We start from the raw sequence: 21919 nt of genomic DNA, 5'->3' as shown, positions 1-21919 counted from the left end.
ACCAAACAGTTCTATTTTTGTTTCATCAGACCAGAAGACATTTCTCCAAAAAGTTAGATATTTGTCCCCATGTGCAATTGCAAACTGTAGTCTGGCTTTTTTACAGCGGTTTTGGAGCAGTGGCTTCTTCCTTGCTGAGAGGCCTTTCAGGTTATGCCGATATAGGAATTGTTTTACTGTGGATATAGATACTTTTGTACCTGTTACCTCCAGCATCTTCACAAGGTCCTTTGCTGTTGTTCTGGGATTGAATCAAACTTTTTGCACTAAAGTACGTTCATCTCTTGGAGACAGAACACATGTCCTTCCTGAGCGGTGAGACAGCTGCGTGGTCCCATTTGCGTGGTCTTGTTTGTACAGATGAACGTGGTACCTTCATCCCAAGGATGATCCAGACTTGTAGAGGTCTACAATTTTTTTTCTAAGCTGTTGGCTGAATTCTTTTGATTTTCCCATGATGTCAAGAAAAGAGGCACTACATTTGAAGGTAGGCCTTGAAATACATCCACATCCACCTCCAATTGACTCAAATGATGTCAAGTAGCCTATCAGAAGCTTCTAAAGCCATGACATAATTTTCTGGAATTTTCCAAGTTGTTTGAAGCCACGGTCAACTTAGTGTATGTAAAACTTCTGACCCACTGGAATTGTGATACAGGGAATTATAAGTGAAATAATCTGTCTCTAAACAATTGTTGAAAAAATTACTTGTGTCATGCACAGAGTAGATGTGTAGAATGAATAGGCAGATAATTCTTTGGGTCAATTTGTAGATGATAAATCCGAGACTTCCATTTCCCAAGAAATGAGAACATTTAATGAGAACCTTTATTTTCGGTGAACTTTTACATTATATTGACATAATTTCAGGCTAGGGTCACTAAAGTTGAATAAGTCCTGAAATTGTATGGTATGTACATTCATTGTTTTCCTGTGATATGTCTGTGTGACAGCACTGCATCATTAGTATTTATTTTGCTCATGCCAATAATGTATTGTGATCATAATTATGAAGCTGACAATCACCTATTCCTGGTGTTTTGGAATAAGAATCTCAGTCCTCTATAATTATCTTGTAAACAGGGAATATAATCACGACAAGTGACACTTCTCTAGAACTTGTCAATTGCACATAGCATTAGCCACACCCTCTGTGCATGATCTCACGCAGCATTTCCACAGCTCTCCAGTTTGCTGTCACTTACACGTTCATCTAGCCGTTCGTTGATATTATCATTGGTCTTGGTCCAATAAGAAGGTCTCTTCTCACTACTGCTGAAATTAATGTATTTCTTCAATGGCGAGTTGATTGGAGTGAGGAATTGCATTCGGATTGCCATGCCTGCAAGGGACAGATAACACAGGATTGTTAACAAAATGGAGCCATAAATGTTTAAACATGGCTAGCATTTCATATAGCCATGTCCTCTGCATCTTTCCCTTTATCTGTCTTCTTATGTAATTGCAATGGAGCATTAGCTGCCGACATATCCTTATTTAAAACAGTCTTGAAAAAGATGTGAAACTGCTTTCATTTAATTTGAACGAAATGAAATAGGGGATTTTTTTTGCTGCATCGAAACAATGGAGCTTTTTGTTTGTTTCATATGAGGCTTGGAAAATCAGGTGCTCGAATGAAATAATCAGACTGGTATTATTTCATCTGGATGTTGACCCCAGTTTTGCGTTGAAGGTCTGCCTGTACTCATCACCATCCTAATACCCTACTGTGGTCCTGGTCTCCGAATGTTGCAGCCATGTAGCTTTACCAGCAAGGGATTACAGTTGAGCGCTTCCTTGATTAGGTTTTGGTGTCAATGAGGAAGGAGTGGGACATAATAGCATCTCAGAGAGCGATATCCAATGTGTAATAGGCACACACAGCAAAGGCAAAAAGGTGGAGCGGAAAATAAGGATTGGCAGCTGCACTTCCTCTCCCCTGTCAGATGTTCCACCAGCTGCTTAAGCCATCCATCCTGTATGGCTCCCTCATCAGACTGCTTTAACTTGTATCAATTTAGGCTAAAGCTGCAATGTATATTTTTTTAGGCGACCTGACCAAGTTCACATAGAAATGTGAGATATAGACATGTCATTCTCATTGAAAGCAAGTCTAAGAAGTGGACCATTTCTATGCGCGCTATATCTATGCTTCCTGTTATGTTTTGGTTTTGAGTCTTATACTTTCTGGTTTTGTACACCATCTTCAAATAGATGAAAATATATATCACAGCGGTTTAGATTGTACAATGATTCTCTATACTATACTTGCTTGTTTTGTTGCAAACTATTAGAATTTTAGCAACCAGGAAATGTCGGAGCGATTTCTGCATAGTGCACCTTTTAAGTAATACAAACAGGAGAAGGAGAATGCAGTTACTTCGGAGGCCGTAATGTCTGCTCTGGGACATATGGGCAGTTCATCAACTCAGACTCATTGACCCCAATTCACTATCCCGCAGAGATGGTCCCTATAAACCTTTTCTTTAAACCTTTTCTCATTGGTTTGAGATGGTATCAACATGCGGTGACAAGTAGCCTCGTGGTTAGAGTGTTGGGCCATTAACCGAAAGGTTGCTAGATCAAATCCCCGAGCTGACAAGGTAAAAATCTGCCATTTTGTCCCTGAACAAGGCAGTTAACCCACTGTTCCTAGGCCATCATTGCAAACAAGAATTTGTTCTTAACTGACTTGCCTAGTTAAATAAAGGTTCAAATAAATAAAAAATCTTCGTCTGACCCTTGACCCCCAAGAAGAATCCAATTAAATTGAGAGTGAGGGAAAAAAAAACATAAACCCCTCTAATTCATCTAATGTCAGTTTGGGGCTTTGCATTAAGAATTATTGACATTGGTAGTTATATGTCACAATTTAATTAACTGTCTCCCATAACAATATATATATTTTTTAAATAGCACATTATTTATCAGATTGTTGCATGGAAGCCTTTAGCTTAGTGTATTTACTTCACACAAAATCTCCATAATTCAAAGCACATGCAATATTGACACTGCACACGCGACCCAATTTCAGTTAATAAACTCTACAGGAAACCCCTACAGTATAGCCTATAGAAGAATATGTGCCTCTTTCAGCTGTCATTGTGGCTCTTCAGATAGTCACAAATTTGATAGGGCTATACACAATCAACTACATAGGCATCTCTGTCACAGACATGAAGTCTGTTAACAATTCAGAGAGGAATGGGGGAAAATTCTATCTTCTCTTGTACAAAAAATCACAAGAAAGAGGATTTTGACCCCAATCATCTGATTGTTTTGAAACAGAAAAGCATTCCTGCGAAATTATTTTGTTGAAATATAACTTTATCTGCAAAATGAATCTAATTGATTGCACCCAGATTTGCCATTTTAATTTATAGGACTCATAAAATACAATAAATATAGTACCTAACATCTGAATTGGACCAAATTGTTTTCTAACAATGACTGAGACATGAGGAATGTTTTTGTCATCAGTGTTCATGCAAGTTTGATGTATGTGCCACCCAGAACCAATTATAAGTTTAACTGATAGTTGCTAATGGATGCTATTGAGACACAAAACACAGAGAATGGAGGTGAATGTCAATGTTTAGGATCTTAATTTGTGACATTGTATTTAAGATAGATTTTTGTGTATTGCTTGACTTGTGTGCAAGGCCAGATTACAATATTATTAAGGACATTTGAGGGTTCTGCTACACATCCTGAAAAATAGGGTGTACAAACCCAACAATACACCACCTATGAAATTGGGTTACAGGTCTCTGCATACTTACAAGAGAAAAATATTTGTTATACAGAATTATACTGTATAGTGTTAGAATACAAGGCTGAAATTTGTGAATTTGGGAAGAATTTCTGAATTATGTCCCCTTTTGTATCGATATCGAATAATTTCTGGGTAACAAATAAGTACCTTACTGGGATTGTTTTCAATTAAAATGGTCAAATAGATTCTTACCAAAGACCAATTTCTCAAGCAAGCATTTTGTCTGAGAGTGGTCTAAGTTGGGAGGGGGAAACTGAAAACTAGCTGTTGTTGGCAGATAAAGAGAGTTCCAAACCTCTTATTGGTCTGTTGTAACTACCCATCCCGGATCCGGGAGCGTAATCATCATCTGACACTAATTAGCATAACGCAACAGACATAAATATTACTAGAAAATATTCAGATTCATGAAATAACAAGTGAAATGTATTGAAACACAGCTTAGCCTTTTGTTAATCACCCTGTCATCTCAGGTTTTGAAAATATGCTTTACAGACAAAGCAAGACAAGCATTTGTGTACGTTTATCGATAGCCTAGCATAGCATTTTGCCTAGCTAGCAGCAGGCAACCTGGTCACAAAAATCAGAAAAGCAATCAAATTAAATTGTTTACCTTTGATGAGCTTCGGATGTTTTCACTCACGAGACTCCCAGTTAGATAGCAAAGGTTCCTTTTTTCCAAAAATATTATTTTTGTAGGCGAAATAGCGCCGTTTGTTCTTCACGTTTGGCTGAGAAAACGCAGAAAAATATTCCAAAATAGCTCCATAATATCGACAGAAACATGACAAACGTTGTTTATAATCAATCCTCAAGGTGTTTTTCAAATATCTATTCGATAATATATCCACCGGGACAATTTGCTTTTCAGTAGGACTGAGAGGAAAAATGGCTACCTCTGTATTTTACGCGAGAATCACTCTGAGAGGTGACCACTTACGCAATATAGTCGCTTACGCTCATTCTTCAACATAAATGTGTGAAACTACATCAAAATGCTCTAGACACCTTGGGGAATACGTAGAAAAAGGAATCTGGTTGATAGCCCATTCACTGCTCAATAGGGACGCAGAGCTTTCAAAACATGAGTCACTTCCGTATTGGATTTTTCTCAGGCTTTCGCCTGCAATATCAGTTCTGTTATACTCACAGACAATATTTTTACAGTTTGGGAACCTTTAGAGTGTTTTCTATCCCAAGCTGTCAAGTATATGCATATTCTAGCATCTTGTCCTGACAAAATATCCCGTTTACTACGGGAACGTTATTTTTCCAAAAATGAAAATACTGCCCCCTAGTCACAAAAGGTTTTAATGGTTGCATAATATTATCTATTTTTGCAAACTTTCTATTGAAATTGATTTTGGTAAGTTCATTTATATTTTTTAAGATGACTACAGAATAGGTCTACTTCACCATCCGCCCATTTTGTTGGTAAACTAAAAGCTTGTTTACTTTGGGAACGTTATTTTTCCAAAAATGAAAATACTGCCCCCGAGTTACAAGAAGTTTTAACAAACTGTCACTAGGCAGTTCAAAACTCCATCTCACCAAAACAGGAAGAATTTCAGGCGGCCTTTTCAAACAGCTCTTACACTAAAAGGGTATTATTGTCATTTTCACAATTTCACAGCATTAATCCAACCTCATAGTGTGGAAATGTATACAAGACACAGAAAAATCACATTTCTGACTGTACTGGGCCTTTAATCCAACTTTTTCAATAAATACGCAAGTATGGCTCTTTGCATAAACATGGAAAGTATAATTATAAAATCAATTATTAATTACATTGTTAGTAATAATAATAAAAAATAAAGGGACTTATATAGTGCTTTTCAAGGACCTAAAGTCGCTTTAAAATTGTAGAAATATAAAAATCACACTTAACAAAACCATGAATGAAGAGAGGTTGGCTCAAGGAAGGGAAAGAGTATAATGTATCAGTGCATGGAGAGGTTAGGGTTGGGATTTGGATATGAACCCGATTTAGAGTAAGGTGTGGGATCGGGGTTAGTGGAGGGGGAAAACACTGACGGATAAGATAGAAATTAAATATTGTTTGTTATTACGATTTTAAGACCAGTATCTATCTTTCTGAAGCCACCGCCCTGGCTCTGCATGGTCTATATTGTATTGTAAAAGATTGCTCCAGCTGAATGTTAGCCATAGCACATATATCAGACTTGGCACCATTTGTCTTTGATTGCTACTGCTGCCCCACTCCCCACTCTGTTTTAACTCACACAGCACATTCACGCTGGAAATACAGGGTGAAGAAGAAAAAATAAATATTTTATGCTAGCGGTACACTCTAAAGATGTGCTCAGCATACGTGTCTCTGAAACAGCATGAATTGGATAACCTTCTCAAAATTGGTTAATTCAAGCTGCACCTGGCCCCTTTTGAAATGCCATAACTTAATACTAGGGAGCTCACAATGACTGATTGATCTTGAGCAAGATGCTATGCATGCATGCAAGCCATACACACAGTGGTGTAATGGTGCCTGAAGAATTTTCCCCCCCAAAAATCTAAATGCCCCGCCCGACGAAGGAAAAAATTCTATGAAAAACAGTGACATACACTCTGAACAACCTAAAATTATAAATCCCGTATTGGTATTTCACAGTCAGGCCAACCCAAGCTGTACTGTGCAAGGTAGCCTAGTGGTTAAAGCATTGGGCCAGGAACCGAAAGGTTGCTAAATCGAATCCCCGAGCTGACAAGGTAAAAATCTGTCGTTCTGCCCCTGAACAAGGCAGTTAACCCACTGTTCCTAGGCCGTCATTGTAAGTAAGAATTTGTTCTTAACCGACTTGCCCTAGTTAAATAAAGGTTCAAATAAAAATAAATAAAATTATTCTTTGAAACCAGGACATTTTACTTCATATTATGAGGTATGTCTCACCTTACTTGAAAGTAGCCTATAGACAAAATCCCACCACAGAAATGTGAAGGCAATTTTTTTTTTAATGAAGACTTACTCATATGCTTTATCCTGTTCTATTGATTTTCTTTCAATTTTCTTTCATTGTCTAATAGGAAAATACATTATCTTGGTCATATTAGCAACCCATGATAATTGTTGCATATTTAAACCCCCCCCCCTCTTTCTACATTTCCCGTGGATATTTCCATCTCTGTCCATGCTCATTTTAGAACGCCCTTTTCCTGCAAATGTAATTTGAGAACATTCACGCGAAGGTACATTGCCCCATCTAAAATGTGAAGAATTAATAGTACATCAACATTTTAAGCTAAGCATTCGGATTGGTTCCATCAGCCTTATTAATTGAAACGGCAGTGGAGATTTAAGAAGTGAGTATACGCAATGCCCACTGAAAAATAAGTGGGTATACGGCGCAAACACACAAAACATAACCAGGCAGCATCACACCCGAATGCCAGGAATTGATTCAAATTCTTTGTGATACATCTACTGTCTGTCCGAGCTCAACATTTCCTCTTATGGATCATGAATGAGTCTAATATGGTGCTGATGTAACCATTGCATGCAAATCCTTCAGCTAACACTGTTCCATCAGTTCACAGGAGCCTCCTGCATCTAAAATGCCTTTGAAGCTCTGTGTAGAGTAGTGAGCATTGCAGGATTCATATATGTCAGTTTTCTCCATTATGCAAATACATACCTTATTCCTAGTAACCCCTCACCCCCATTCCTATTTCCTTTGTGCCATTAATATTGCAGCAAATCTTTTACACTCAATTTCAAATTGTGTCACATGAGGATGGCATCGCTTTACATTTGATTGCTTTTCATTGTTGGCGTCAAAATGCCTGGCAGAGAATAGTAGTCACTATTTTTCAAAAGCAATACTGCAGCAATACTGCAGAATGTGGCTTCAAAACACAATACAAAAGTGATCTCACTTTTCACCTATTTTAATGATAAGGAAATAGCCCGGTGTTATTGAGAGTATCTAATCAGTGATTGTTTTTCTGACATGTCCTTTCTCTGTCTCTCTTGTGTCTCCATAGGTAACCGATAGGATGGGGGCCAGGGAAGCGAGTGGGCACAGCTACCTGGTGGCTTGCTGGCAGCCCATTCTGATTCTGATGCTGGGCACCGTACTGTCCGGTTCCACCACAGGTTGCCCGTCCCGCTGTGAGTGCAATGCCCAGGAGCGCTCAGTCATATGCCACCGCAAGAAGCTTATGTCCGTCCCTGAGGGCATCCCCACAGAAACGCGGCTGCTGGACCTCAGCAAGAACCGCATCAAGACCATCAACATGGATGAGTTCGCAACCTACCCCAACCTGGAGGAGCTGGAGCTCAACGAAAACACCATCTCCGCTATTGAGCCCGGCGCCTTCAACAACCTGTACGGCCTCCGGACATTGGGGCTGCGCAGCAACAAGCTCAAACTCATCCAGCTGGGTGTGTTCACGGGCCTCAGCAACCTCACCCAGTTGGACATCAGTGAGAACAAGATAGTCATCCTGCTGGACTATATGTTCCAAGACCTGTACAACCTGCGCTCCATGGAGGTGGGCGACAATGACTTGGTATTCATCTCCCACCGGGCCTTCCATGGTCTCAGCAGCCTGGAGCAGCTGACATTGGAAAAGTGCAACCTGACCTCGGTGCCCACCGAGGCCTTCACCCACCTTCACAGTTTGATCTTTCTCAGGCTGCGCCACCTCAACATCTATGTTATTAAGGATTACTCCTTCAAAAGACTGTACCGGCTGAAAGTGCTGGAGATCGCCAACTGGCCCTACCTGGACACCATGACCTCCAATTGCCTCTATGGACTGAACCTCACCTCGCTGACCATCACCAATGGCAACCTGACCTCCATCCCATACGTGGCTCTCCGGCACTTGGTCTACCTACGGTTTCTGAATCTGTCCTATAACCCCATCCACACCATTGAGGGGAATAAGCTCCATGACCTTCTGAGGCTCCAGGAGTTTCACCTGGTTGGGGGCAGGCTGGCTATGATCGAGCCCTACTCCTTCCGGGGCCTAAACTATCTGAAGATCTTCAATGTGTCTGGCAATGCCTTGAGCACCTTGGAGGAGTCTGCGTTCCACTCGGTAGGCAATCTGGAGACTCTGGCGCTTTACGATAACCCCTTGGCATGTGACTGCCGGCTGCTGTGGGTGTTCCGGAGACGCTGGAGGCTCAACTTCAACCGGCAGCAACCCACCTGCGCTTCACCTGAGTTCGTACAGGGAAAAGAGTTTAAAGATTTCCCGGACGTCCTGCAGCCCAACTACTTCACGTGTCGCAAGTCCAGGATCCGGGACCGCAAGGCGCAGCAGAAATTTGTGGACGAGGGAACTACTGTTCATTTTGTATGCCAGGCGGACGGTGATCCCGCCCCAGTCATCATGTGGCTCTCACCCCAGAAGCAGTTCATCACGACCAAAACCATCGGACGGCTCACAGTATTCCCAGATGGCACCCTTGAGGTGCGCTACGCGCAGATTCAGGATAATGGAACATATGTGTGTATAGCCAGCAACGCCGGTGGCAATGACACATCTCTCGCCCACCTGCACGTCCATAGCTACTCTCCAGACTGGCCTCACCAACCCAACAAGACCTTTGCATTCATCTCCAACCAGCCCAATGAGAATGGTGGAAATGGGACACGAACCAACGTCCCGTTCCCCTTCGACATCAAGACCTTAATCATCGCCACCACTATGGGTTTCATATCTTTCCTTGGTGTCGTCCTGTTTTGTCTGGTGCTACTCTTTCTGTGGAGTAGAGGTAAAGGGGCCACAAAGCACAACATAGAGATTGAGTATGTGCCACGCAAGTCAGACGCTGGGATGAGCAGCAGCAACGCAGACGCCCCTCGCAAGTTTAACATGAAAATGATTTAACGGGACCTAGGGAGCAAACAGACTCTTAACTTGAAATTGTAAAAAAAAAAAAAAACGTCAAATCCTCCCTTACAAATCTGTGGATCCGGGGATGTAATCATGAAGTAATCTGTTTTCCCTGACTTAACTGTTGGAGACGGAGAGAGAAGTTCCTTGCTTTCGTAATATGTTGAGTATATGAGGGGGATGATAGCAAAGCAGACGCTCCACAGCGTTGGCAATTTCTGCAAGGCCTTTAGGTACGTTTGTTCGAAAGCTAATTTTGTTGTGTGCGATTCATATTCTTGTGGATTTATATTGGGAAGAAATTATAGAAAAAAAGAGATGAACCCTTCTCTATGTATGTAATAACCTGCCTTCACTGTCCTTTTGCCTGTGTTCTTAGTTTATAGATTTTTTACAGAAATTGAAATATTTGTTTACCAAAATGTTAAGAGTAGATTGTATGGGTTGATGAGCACATTTAAACAATCCCTTCTGGTACTTTGTCAGTCAGAATATACAGTACCAGTCAAAGGTTTGGACACACCTACTCATTCAAGGGTCTTTCTTTATTTTTACAATTTTCTACGTTGTAGAGTAATAATGAAGACATCAACACTATGAAATAACACATATGGAATCATGTAGTAACCAAAAAAAGTGTTAAACAAATCAAACTATATTTTAGATTTTAGATTCTTCAAAGTAGCCACCCTTTGCCTTAATGACAGCGTACCACACTATTTTCATTCTCTCAACCAGCGTCACCTGGAATACTTTTCCAACAGTCTTGAAGGAGTTCCACATATGCAGAGCACTTGTTGGCTGCTTTTCCTTCACTCTGCTGTACAACTCATCCCAAACCATCTCAATTGGGTTATGGTCGGGTGATTGTGGAGACCAGGTCATCTTGATGCAGCATTCCATCAATCTCCTTCTTGGTCAAATAGCCCTTACACAGCCTGGAAGTGTTTTGGGTCATTGTCCTGTTGAAAAACAAATGATAGTCCCACAAAGCACAAACCAGACGGGATGGCGTATCACTGCAGGATGCTGTGGTAGCCATGCTGTTTAAGTGTAAATAAATCAATGACAGTGTCACCAGCAAAGCACCCCAATACCATCACAACTCCTCCATGCTTCACGGTGGGAACCACACACACATGCAGAGATCATCCGTTCACCTACTCTGCGTCTCACAAAGACATGGCTGTTGGAACCAAAAATCTCCAATTTGGACTCATCAGAGCAAAGGACAGATTTGCACCGGTCTAATGTCCATTAATCATGTTTCTTGGCTCAATCATGTCTCTTCTTCTTATTGGTGTTCTTTAGTAGTGGTTTCTTTGCAGAAATTCGACCACGAAGGCCTGATTCTCGCCATCTCTTCTGAACAGTAGATGTTGACATGTGTCTGTTACTTGAACTCTGTGAAGCATTTATTTGGGCTGCTATTTCTGAGGCTGGTAACTCTAATGAAGTTATCCTCTGCAGCAGAGGTAACTCTGGGTCTTCCTTTCTTGTGGCGGTCCTCATGCGAGCCAAAGTTCTTGAAATTTTCCAGGTTGACTGACCTTCATGTCTTAAAGTAATGATGGACTGTTGTTTCTCTTTGTTTATTTGAGCTGTTCTTAGCATAATATGGACTTGGTCTTTTACCTAATAGGGCTATCTTCTGTATACCCCCACTACCTTATCACAACACAACTGTTTGGCTCAAACGCATTAAGAAGGAAAGAAATTCCACAAATGTACTTTTAACAAGACACACCTGTTAATTGAAATGCATTCCAGGTGACTGTGTGAGTGTGCAAAGGTGTCTTCAAGGCAAAGGGTGGCTACTTTGAAGAATCTCAAATATAAAATCATTTTTATTAATTGTTTAATACTTTTTCTGGTTACTACATAGTTTTGATGTCTTCACTAATATTCTACAATGTAGAAAATAGTAAAATAAAGGAAACCCTTGAATGAGTAGATATGTCCAAACTTCTGACTGGTGTGTATATATATATATATACACACACACGGAACATATATATATGTTTGTGTGTATATAGGTGTTCTGTATCTCGTCCATATCATTCACTACAGTCGTGGCCAAAAGTTTTGAGAATTACAGAAATATTAATTTCCACAGTTTGCTGTTTCAGTGTCTTTAGATATTTTTGTCAGTTTTTACTGTGGAATACTGAATTATAGTTACAAGTATTTCATAAGTGTCAAACCCTTTTATTGACAATTGCATGAAGTTGATGCAGAGTCAATATTTGTAGTGTTGACCCTTCTTTTTCAAGTCCTCTGCAATCTTGTGTCAGGGCTGAGGTGCAGTGGAAATGTTTTTGGGGGATTGAGTTCATTTGCATGGCAAAGAGGGACTTTGCAATTAATTGCAATTCATCTGATCACTCTTCATAAAATTCTGGAGTATATGCAAATTGCCATCATACAAGCTGAGGCAGTAGACTTTGTGAAAATTAATATTTGTGTCATTCTCAAAAACTTTGGCTACGACTGTACACTTTACATTAAGTTGTTTTCATACCTGTGGAGCGCAATGTAATTCCTCTAGTAAACACATTGTTTTTAGTGGAGTAACAATGTTACATAATTATTTAGTAATTGCATTGTAATGGTATAGTATTTGAGTTACTGTTTCTTAGTCTACTCTTTATTGTGTCATAACAAACAATGCACAATTCCATTACTATGCATTTACAAAGCAAAGACAACTTTTTACAATTACTATAACATGTTACTAAAATAGCAACTTAATTTAAACTGTTACCAGGGGAGTTTCAAATACGTAATATTGTTGGCATAGTTTTATTGTATATAAGGTTAGCTGAGTCATTGCTCTATAGCGGCTTTTGGTTCGAACATGGTTCTTCTCAAAACCCCTCTAAATGTATTAATTCATTTATTAAGATTAGATCTCATTATCTCTTTTCTTGTGCTAGACACTGTGGCACACAATGTTTATTGGCCATAAACATTGCATTATTTTATCATATTTCATCAAATATAATGATAATATACAGTGCATTCACTCCCCTTAACTTTCTCCACATTTTGTTGTGACAGCCTGAATATAAAATGGTCACTGATCTACACATAATACCACATAATGTCAAATACAAATGATTTAAAATTGAAAAAGGTATTCAATCCCTTTTATGGCAAGCCTAAATAAGTTCAGGAGTAAACATTTGCTTAATAAATTGCATGCACTCACTCCGTGTGCAATAATAGTGGTTAACATGATTTGTTAATAACTATCCCATCTCTACCCCACACATGCAATTGTCTGTAAGGTCCCTTAGTCGAGCAGTGAATTTCAAGCACAGATTTAACCACAAAGACCAGGGAAGTTTTCCAATGCCTGACAAAGGAACGGAACCGATTGGTAAATATAATGAAGCAGACACTGAATATCCATTTGAGCATGGTGAAGCTGTTTATTAGGCTTTGGATGGTGTATGAATACACCCAGGTACTACAAAAATACAGACTTCCTTCCGAACTGAGTTGCCGGAGAGAAAGAAAACCGCTCAGGGATTTCACCATGAGGCCATGGTGATTATAAAACAGTAACAGAGTTTAATGGCTGTGATATGACAAATCTGAGGATGGCTCAACAACATTGTGGTTACTTCAAAATACTAACCTAAATGACAGAGTGAAAAGAACGATGCCTGTACAGAATAGAACAATATTCCAAAACATGCATCCTGTTTGCAACAACTGCAAAATTCTGCAGAAATTGTGGCATAGGAATTCCATTTTTGTCCTGAATCACTGGGTACCATTCTCAATATTTTCAATCGTGGGGGTGGCTGCATCATAATATGGGTATGCTTGTCATCATAAAAATAAAAGGAATGTAGCTAAGCACAGGCACAATCCTAGAGGAAAATCTGGTTCTGTCTGCTTTCTAACATACACTTAGAAACTAGTTCACCTTTCAGCAGAACAATAAACTTAAAACACAAAACCAAATCTATACGAGTTGCTTACCAAGATGACATTGAATGTTCCTGAGTGGCGTACTTAGAGTTTTGACTTAAATCTGCCTCAAAATCTATGGCAAGACTTGACAAATCTGTCTAGCAATGATCAACAAACAACTTGACAGAGCTTTCTAAAGAATATGCAAATATTCCACAATCCAGGTATGCAAAGCTCTTAGACTTACTAATACATCTTGATTAGATAAGTATTGGGTGTTTTCATTTTCATTAGTACATTTTTTTATTTTTTTTGCGTAGATTGATGGGGGGGGGGGGAATGTAAAAGACAATTAAATCCATTTAAACCCTACTTTGTAACACAACAACATGTCGAAAAAGTCTAGGGGCGTAAATACTTTCTGAAGGCACAGTAATTTTATTATATTATCTATTTATTTTTGTTTTTCTCTGGGGAGCTCAAATCAGCCTAATCGAAAATGTGGTGTTTTTAAACATAGTCTATATGCAAACAATGAACAATGCCACAAATAACAGAAATGACACATAACACACACACACACACACTTCTCTCTGTTCAGAAGATAATCCAGCAATAAAATGTTTGGATGCTACTGTTGATTACACTCTATATGACAACAACTGATGGTATATTCCATTGCATATTATTGCATGAATACCTTGGTATCTGTTTATCTGCTGCCTTTTGAAGTATGCTACAGTGCACTCTAAAGAGTCTTACATAATGGGCTTATGTTGTGCTTAACATTTTTATGGAGAATAAAAGTTGGGATGCTCTACTTTGTTATTAATGTGCTCAGCAACCTGTAAAACACTTAATCTCATGTTAGGGAGCTTTGGTTGTCAGAAATATTATTGTTTGAATTTCTCGACCCTCTGCAACCACACCCCCATACAAAAATTCCTTTGCAGGTTTATTTTACTATGTGATATCCCAAAAAAGGGTGTAAAGAATTTTTTTAAAGTAACTTCCTGCTGATCCTCCTGGATATACAGTATGTGTAATGAATGCCCTTATCTTTTCAACTACACACTGTGGACAGCTGGGCTTTGCGGATATGTGCAGGATAAAGGCTATGTTATTGATGATGGATGACATTCCAGACAACGACACACAGTAACGGGTTGGAAGTATGGACTGAATATGCAGATGGTGCATCGACACAGATGGTTTCACCCATGGAGTGGTCTGAAGCAAGCAGCTTTGGAGTAATCCGTTTTGCTGAAAACCATGGTTCCCTCCCTGGCTGATTATGAATGCTCGCTTTGTTCAAAGTGTGGCAACTGTACTTAGTCTTTTGGTCCCGGTCGAGTCAGAGATTCATGGGAACCTAATTTCTTTCTCTTGTTCCTTTTTTTTATTTTGACCCAGGACTATGTTGAACATGTAGTCCCAGCCAACTTTATATGAAAATATATTTAAAAATCCATGAAAAAAAATCCATTAAAATTGTTCTGTGCAATAAAGGTAATATGCAGATTTTTTTTTTATGTAAGTTTTTTTCTTGATGTTAAATTGTTGAAAATATGGTATGTTGTATTAAACAATCTATGGAGTTTTTTAAACAGATAATAGTCCTATCTTGATTTAAAACTCAAAGCATGTATTTATTTCTAACTACCACTAAAAATGTAAGAAAAGGACTTTCAGATCTGGCAGATGTGGATTACCAAGGAGGGTTGGGGGTTTTGCTTTCTACTCCTCATTATAGCCAATTAGCTATACTGTAGCAGGGATATTCAGATGCTTTAAAGCTAGCTAATTTCCTGTTTACAGGGAAGCATAATCCTTGCTATGCTTCCTGCCCCCTTGAATGTTAATCATTCTCTATCACTAATAGATCAAGGACCATGGAATATTAAGAAAATTAGACATTAAAGCCACAATCCTGTATTTGTTTTACATCCAAATGGCAGCCCTGGACTTTGTTTGCTATGAGGTCTATGCAGGATAAGGCTGGAGAAATGTTTAAATAAAGAGTAATACTAGGCATATGAGAGGCATATTTTCAGGGTAATGTTCAAGAATCAATGCGTTAATTTAAATTACTATTGAATGGCAGTAAATATTGCAGATTGTACCGTTTTAATGTTAGAAATGGCTATTATATTGCTACCTTTCTACGCTTGTGTTTATCAAGTTTTTCTTGATGAAAGCACACAATCCGTATTCCCCTTTTGAACCAAAGGATAACTCTGAAACACAAACTTGTAAGGGATAAAACATACTTGTGATTTTCCTACAATTGTCTCAATGAACTAGACCAACTAGTGATATACACTAACAAAAAGAGCAGAAAATAGGAATTTACCTCTGGTTACAGTATCCCAGAGTAACACAATGTTTAGATAAATAAATGCATGTCATCAGATTCATATGTACAGTTGAAGTTGGAAGTTTACATACACTTAGGTTGGAGTCATTAAAATTAATCTTTCAACCACTCCACAATTTTCTTGTTAACAAACTATAGTTTTGGCAAGTCGTTTAGGACATGACACAAGTCATTTTTCCAACAAGACAGCTTATTTCACGTATAATTCATTGTATCACAATTCCAGTGGGTAAGAAGTTAACATACACTAAGTTGACTGTGCCTTTAAACAGCTTGGAAAATTCCAGATAATGATGTCATGGCTTTAGAAGCTTCTGATAGGCTAATTGACATCATTTGAGTCCATTGGAAGTGTACCTGTGGATGTATTTCAAGGCCTACCTTCAATCTCAGTGCCTCTTTGCTTGACATCATGGGAAAATCAAAAGAAATCAGCCAAGACCTCAGAAAAAAATGGTAGACCTCCACAAGTCTTGTCCATCTTTGGGAGCAATTTCCAAATGCCTGAAGGTACCACATTCATCTGTACGCAAGTATAAACACCATGGGACTATGCAGCTGTCATACAGTTCAGGAAGGAGACGCGTTCTGTCTCCTAGAGATGAACGTACATTGGTGCGAAAAGTGCAAATCAATCCCAGAACAACAGCAACTGACCTTGTGAGGATGGTACAAAAGTATCTATATCCACAGTAAAACGAGTCCTATATTGAAATAACCTGAAAGGTCGCTCAGCAAGGAAGAAGCCACTTCTCCAAAACCACCATAAAAAATGCCAGACTACAGTTTGCAACTACACGTGGGGACAAAGATCACACTTTGTGTAGAAATGTCCTCTGGTCTGATGAAACAAAAATTGAACTGTTTGGCCATAATGACCATCATTATGTTTGGAGGAAAAAGGGGGAGGCTTGCAAGCCGAAGAAAACCATCCCAGCCATGAAGCACAGGGGTGGCAGCATCATGTTGCGGGGTTGCTTTGCTGCAGGAGGGACTGGTGTACTTCACAAAATAGATTGCATCATGTGGAAGGATAATTATGTGGATATATTGAAGCAACATCTCAAGACATCAGTCAGGAAGATAAAGCTTGGTAAGCAAATGGGTCTTCCAAATGAACAATGACCCCAAGCATACTTCGAAAGTTGTGGCAAAATGGCTTAAGGACAACAAAGTCAAGGTATTGGAGTGGCCATCACAAAGCCCTGACCTGAATGGGCCAAAATTCACCCAACTTATTGTGGGAAGCTTGTGGAAGGGCTACCCGAAACGTTTGACCAATGCTAAACAATTTAAAGGTAATGCTACCAAATAATAATTGAGTGTATGTAAACTTCTAACCCACTGGGAATGTGATTAAAGAAATAAAAACTGAAATAAATCACTCTCAATTATTATTCTGACATTTCATATTCTTAATATAAAGCGGTGATCCTAAATTACTTAAGACTGAGATGAAATTGATTTGGCGAAGGTGGGTGTAAACTTCCGACTTCAACTGTATATGTAGAATCTTGAACTCATGGCAGGTTTGCCATGGCTCCACATAGCATTACCATATCAAAAATCCCATGTGGCCATATGTATCTGTGATGATTCAATTTAACATGGCTGACATATATAGCTTTATTTTTCATACTGTCAGGAACAGTGGGTTATGCCCGACTACACAAGCTGCAATGAGTAAACGTTGAAGTTTCAGATGCTTTTACTTTAGCATCTATTGTCTAGGCACGAGAGTGGTTAAAGAGTCCGTAACTCTCCTTATTGATGATTCTGTGGAAGGCGCACGAAACACAGTGGGAGGGTAAGCACGTTGTCCCATCCTAACTGCCGCATTTGAGTGAGGTCCAGCCTGCACTTTTGTGCCAGTAAATTGATTATGGAATGCTTTGCAGGTGTGCTGATTGGTAATCCTGCACAGGTGCTTTGGGTGAGCAGAGCTGTGGCGCTGTCTTCGGCTGGCCTGGGTCTGAAGGTTGCGCAGCCTTCCACAGTGCTGAACTGAGTTCCGCTGTCCATGATGCTGAAATGAGCGCACCTGTCTACTGTGCTGTGCTGGCTCTGTCCATGGTGCTGCACTGGGAGTCTTTCCGCAACACCTATGCCCATGCCTCTCACCGTGCCACACATACAAATCTGCATATGGAAGCATCCACACCTTTGATCCACTTACATGTTACCTCACAATGCTGTCATCATAGCCTCAGCTTCCAGGCCTCGCTCAAGTTGTTCTCAAGAGCCTTTGGAAGTTTATATTGGAAAAGTAGGTATGAGTGGAGCGCTGATTTCAAGAGGCTGCTGGATGATTGGCTGTAAGTAGACACAGTTTTTTTAAACAACCACCCCTTCCATCCATCTTCAGAAGCGCTAATTAATTAATTATTATCTCATTTACGGTGCTTGCACTTCTAGCAGTCTATAGTTTTTTAATTGATATTTCAGAAATTGTTTTTATTTAATGTCTTATATAATTTGGTTGTAATGACACTATCCCATGTGGGGACCATTGAAAATGATTGGCTTTTGGTTTCAAATGTCTACCTATATTTCTATGTGCCTTTTCCAATTGTTGGAAGGGGAGGACAGCTTGGATACCCTCCACCTTCGTTTAGTCTTGTTCTGACAAGAACATCCACAGGCTTTCATACAAAATGTGAGGTAAAAGCATGGTAGAGGCTACTGTCATCATAACATTCTGTCATTTACTGTATTTTCAGACAGTTTTGAAAACAGTGCTTCAAAATACTGTTACTTTACATTAAATCAGTTTATTCAACTAAGTCTGGTTTATTCAACTAAACTAGCTACTGATCCTACCCATTGAGTCCCATTGTTTTGACCCCGATTCTTTGAACTGTTTAAAAATAACTAACATGTCAAATAGACTGTACTGTCAGGCTCTTACATTTACATTACATTTTAGTAATTTAGCTGCTCTTATCCAGAGTGACTTACAGTTATTGCATTCATCTTAAGATAGCTAGGTGGGTAAACTACATACTGTATCACAGCCATAGTAAGTACATTTTTCCTCAATAAAGTAGCTATCAGATTATTTAAGATACTCTTTGAAGAGGTAGGGTTTAAGATGTTTTTGGAAGATCGGGGTGCCAGGACAGAGAAGAGCTTGGACTGGGTTGAGCAGGGCCAAGAGACCAGAGGTGGCAGAATGGAGTACTTGGGTTGTATATTGTTTGAGAATAGCCTGAAGGTTGGGAGGGTTCCTCTTCATCCAAAATGAGTATGGTATACTTAAGCTTGAGATTGCATTGAGTATGTTTACTGTAGATCTGAAATGTTTACTTTAGATCTATATACATAATCGCCTCCATCTCAAGGACATCATACGATCTGAGATGCATGTAAGTCATACAGTCATTTTTTATGTAATTCTAAGTAATAGTTGCTTTTTAGCATTTCAGGGCCATTTAGCATACCACAATATAATCCAAGTTCTACATTATCACTACATATTTACCACATATTCCAATAGTCAATTACATCATGTGATCATGTGAAAATATACATCTCAATGCACTGAGATATCACATTCACCACACATGAGCAGCACTCGACAAAACGAGAGCAAGAGGGAATAAGATGATTATAGGAATCTTATGGGCTCAAACAGTTTAGGGTTTGATATCACTTCTTTTCGACTTGCAGCAAATGTCATTGCTTTTACATTTAAAAACAGAGCAGAGGACTCCCATTAATCAAATAAACTATGACTAACACAGTGAGTACACATAATAGACCTGAAGTACTTTACTGTTGTAGTAGCTGAAATACATTAATGACAAGATCATGGAAACTGGAAAACTATAGACGACGGCTGTACCCACTGAAATCTATGACCCTTACTGTGAAGAGGTTAGAGTTGGCTATCTGCCATACAGGCATGGCAAGAGCTGTGTGGTAAGTACCTGTTAAATAATGCTGCAGGGCCATTGTTTTACTGATATAAAGTGAGCTCCTAAAGTATTTGGACAGGGATACATTTTTTGTTGTTTTGGCTCTGTACTTCAGCACTGGATTTTAAATTATACAATGACTATGAAGTTAAAGTGTTAATTTTAAATTGCAGCATTTTTTTTACATAGTTCCCTATTATAGGGGACCAAATTAACTTGTGTATTAAAGTAGTCAAAAATTAAGTATTTGGTCCCATATTCATAGATTATTTAGTGCCCAATAGTTTATGATAAATAATGTTTTATGTCATTTTGGAGTCTATTTGATTGTAAATAAGAATAGAATGTGTTTCTATACACTATTACATTAATGTGGATGCTGCCATGATTACGGATAATCCTGAATGAATCGTGAATGATGAGTGAGAAAGATACAGAGGCATAAATATCATACCCCCACAAAATGCGAACCTCCTGTGATATTGTAGTGGTGAGAGGTTAGCATGTCTTTGGGGTATGATAAATGTGTCACTGATAAATGTGTCACTGTCCCAGTACTTGTGGAGCTCAATGTAGATCCTGGACCCCAATTAACTCCCCAATCCCAGTGGTATGTTATTTGTACACTTTCCAGATGAAAATTACTTCTTCTGTTTTTTTTCACCCCCAATTACTATGCATGCCAAGAAAAGTAATGTTAAAAATGTAAAGCATTCTATTTTTTATAGTGTTTACAAAAGTGATCATTATTATTTTGGTTGTTAAAGTATGGATACTATCAGTGGAGAACTGTCAAGGCCTTCTATCCCTTCAGAGAAGGCCCAATGATTTATAAAATAATTGTTCAATTCAATCTTTTCAATATTATTTAAAATTATATTTTGGAATATATTCTTCTTTTCAATGTTATTCTGATTCAATCTCTTCAGTTTGTGTTGGAAAGTACACCGGTATCACCTAATCATTATGAATCTTATATTTGAAAAAGAACAGAAGCAAATAATTCATTGTTAACCAAATTCGACACTCTCTCATTGACCTCCATACAAAACGCCCAGTTATCCCTGTCGCTTCGCTTCTTCCTCTCTGGTAGAAGGCATCTTCCATTCAACTGTATTAGAGCAGAATTTTGGAGTGACGGTGGAATCAACCAATCACATTTTTACAAAAATGTATGGAAACTTCCACCTTCTCAAAAGCCGACAGGTCACTGGGCAATAGCGAGTAGTAGTTTTCCGACGGTTTATGCAAGCTCATTTTTGTTGTAGGCTAGGTTGCGGCAGTGGCTGCAGTAGCAGATGCTATTGAAGAGGATGTTGATGCTAATTTCGTCGCTTAGCACTATTCAAGATTAACTTTCAAGTTAAGTTTCAAACGATCATCATCTGGTGAGTGGAACATTTTTTTTATGGCAGCTCGCTTGCTGTAGCTATCTATAATAAAAAAAATGTGTTATGCATGTGAAACATTGTTGCATTTAATCTTTAGATCACTGGTTACTTTGTGTGCAGAACATGATAACAATGTTTGCAATGGGAAGTAATAGTTGTACATTTCGATTTGGAAATGCTTAGCCTATCTATTCTGAACAAATATAAATGCAACATGCAACCATTTGAAAAATACAGTTCATAGAAGTAAATCAGTCAATTGAAGTAAATTCATTAGGCCCTAATCTATGAATTTCACATGACTGACTGTGGCTCCCAAGTGCCAAACTAAATAATAATATTTAATTTATTCCGTTCATACGGCAGCATATGAGGTGTCGGAGGGCATAGGCCCACCCACTTGGGAGCCAGGCTCACCCACTAGGAAGCCAGATCCAGCCGATCAGAATAGGTTTTTCCAAACAAAGTGCTTTATTACAGACATACCGCCTCAGCACCCGCCTCTCCTCCTCAGACAATCCGGCAGGTGAAGAAGCCAAATGTGAAGGTCCTGGGCTGGCATGGTGAAACGTGGCCTGCGGTTGTGAGGCCAGCTGGATATACTGCCAAATTCTCTAAAACAACATTGTAGGCAGCTTATGTTAGAGAAATGTACCTTCAAATCTAT

At 39.1% G+C, this 21919-nt stretch overlaps 1 protein-coding gene across 2 annotated transcripts in view; it reads left to right on the top strand.

Moving 5' to 3' along the window:
• The window catches only part of lingo1a (leucine rich repeat and Ig domain containing 1a), a 254932-nt gene extending 239840 nt beyond the window's left edge, over positions 1-15092 (top strand). For both annotated transcript variants that reach the window (XM_035790468.2, XM_035790467.2), the window contains one exon: positions 7778-15092. In XM_035790468.2, coding sequence (XP_035646361.1) covers positions 7790-9637 — 1848 coding nt within the window. In that variant the 5' untranslated portion in view covers positions 7778-7789 and the 3' untranslated portion in view covers positions 9638-15092. The remainder of the gene's footprint in view (positions 1-7777) is intronic.
• Positions 15093-21919: the final 6827 nt, after the last annotated feature.

This window comes from Oncorhynchus keta, chromosome 17 (assembly GCF_023373465.1).
Source record: "Oncorhynchus keta strain PuntledgeMale-10-30-2019 chromosome 17, Oket_V2, whole genome shotgun sequence".
Classification (NCBI taxonomy): domain Eukaryota; kingdom Metazoa; phylum Chordata; class Actinopteri; order Salmoniformes; family Salmonidae; genus Oncorhynchus; species Oncorhynchus keta.
This window is presented reverse-complemented; position numbering and strand designations above follow the sequence as displayed.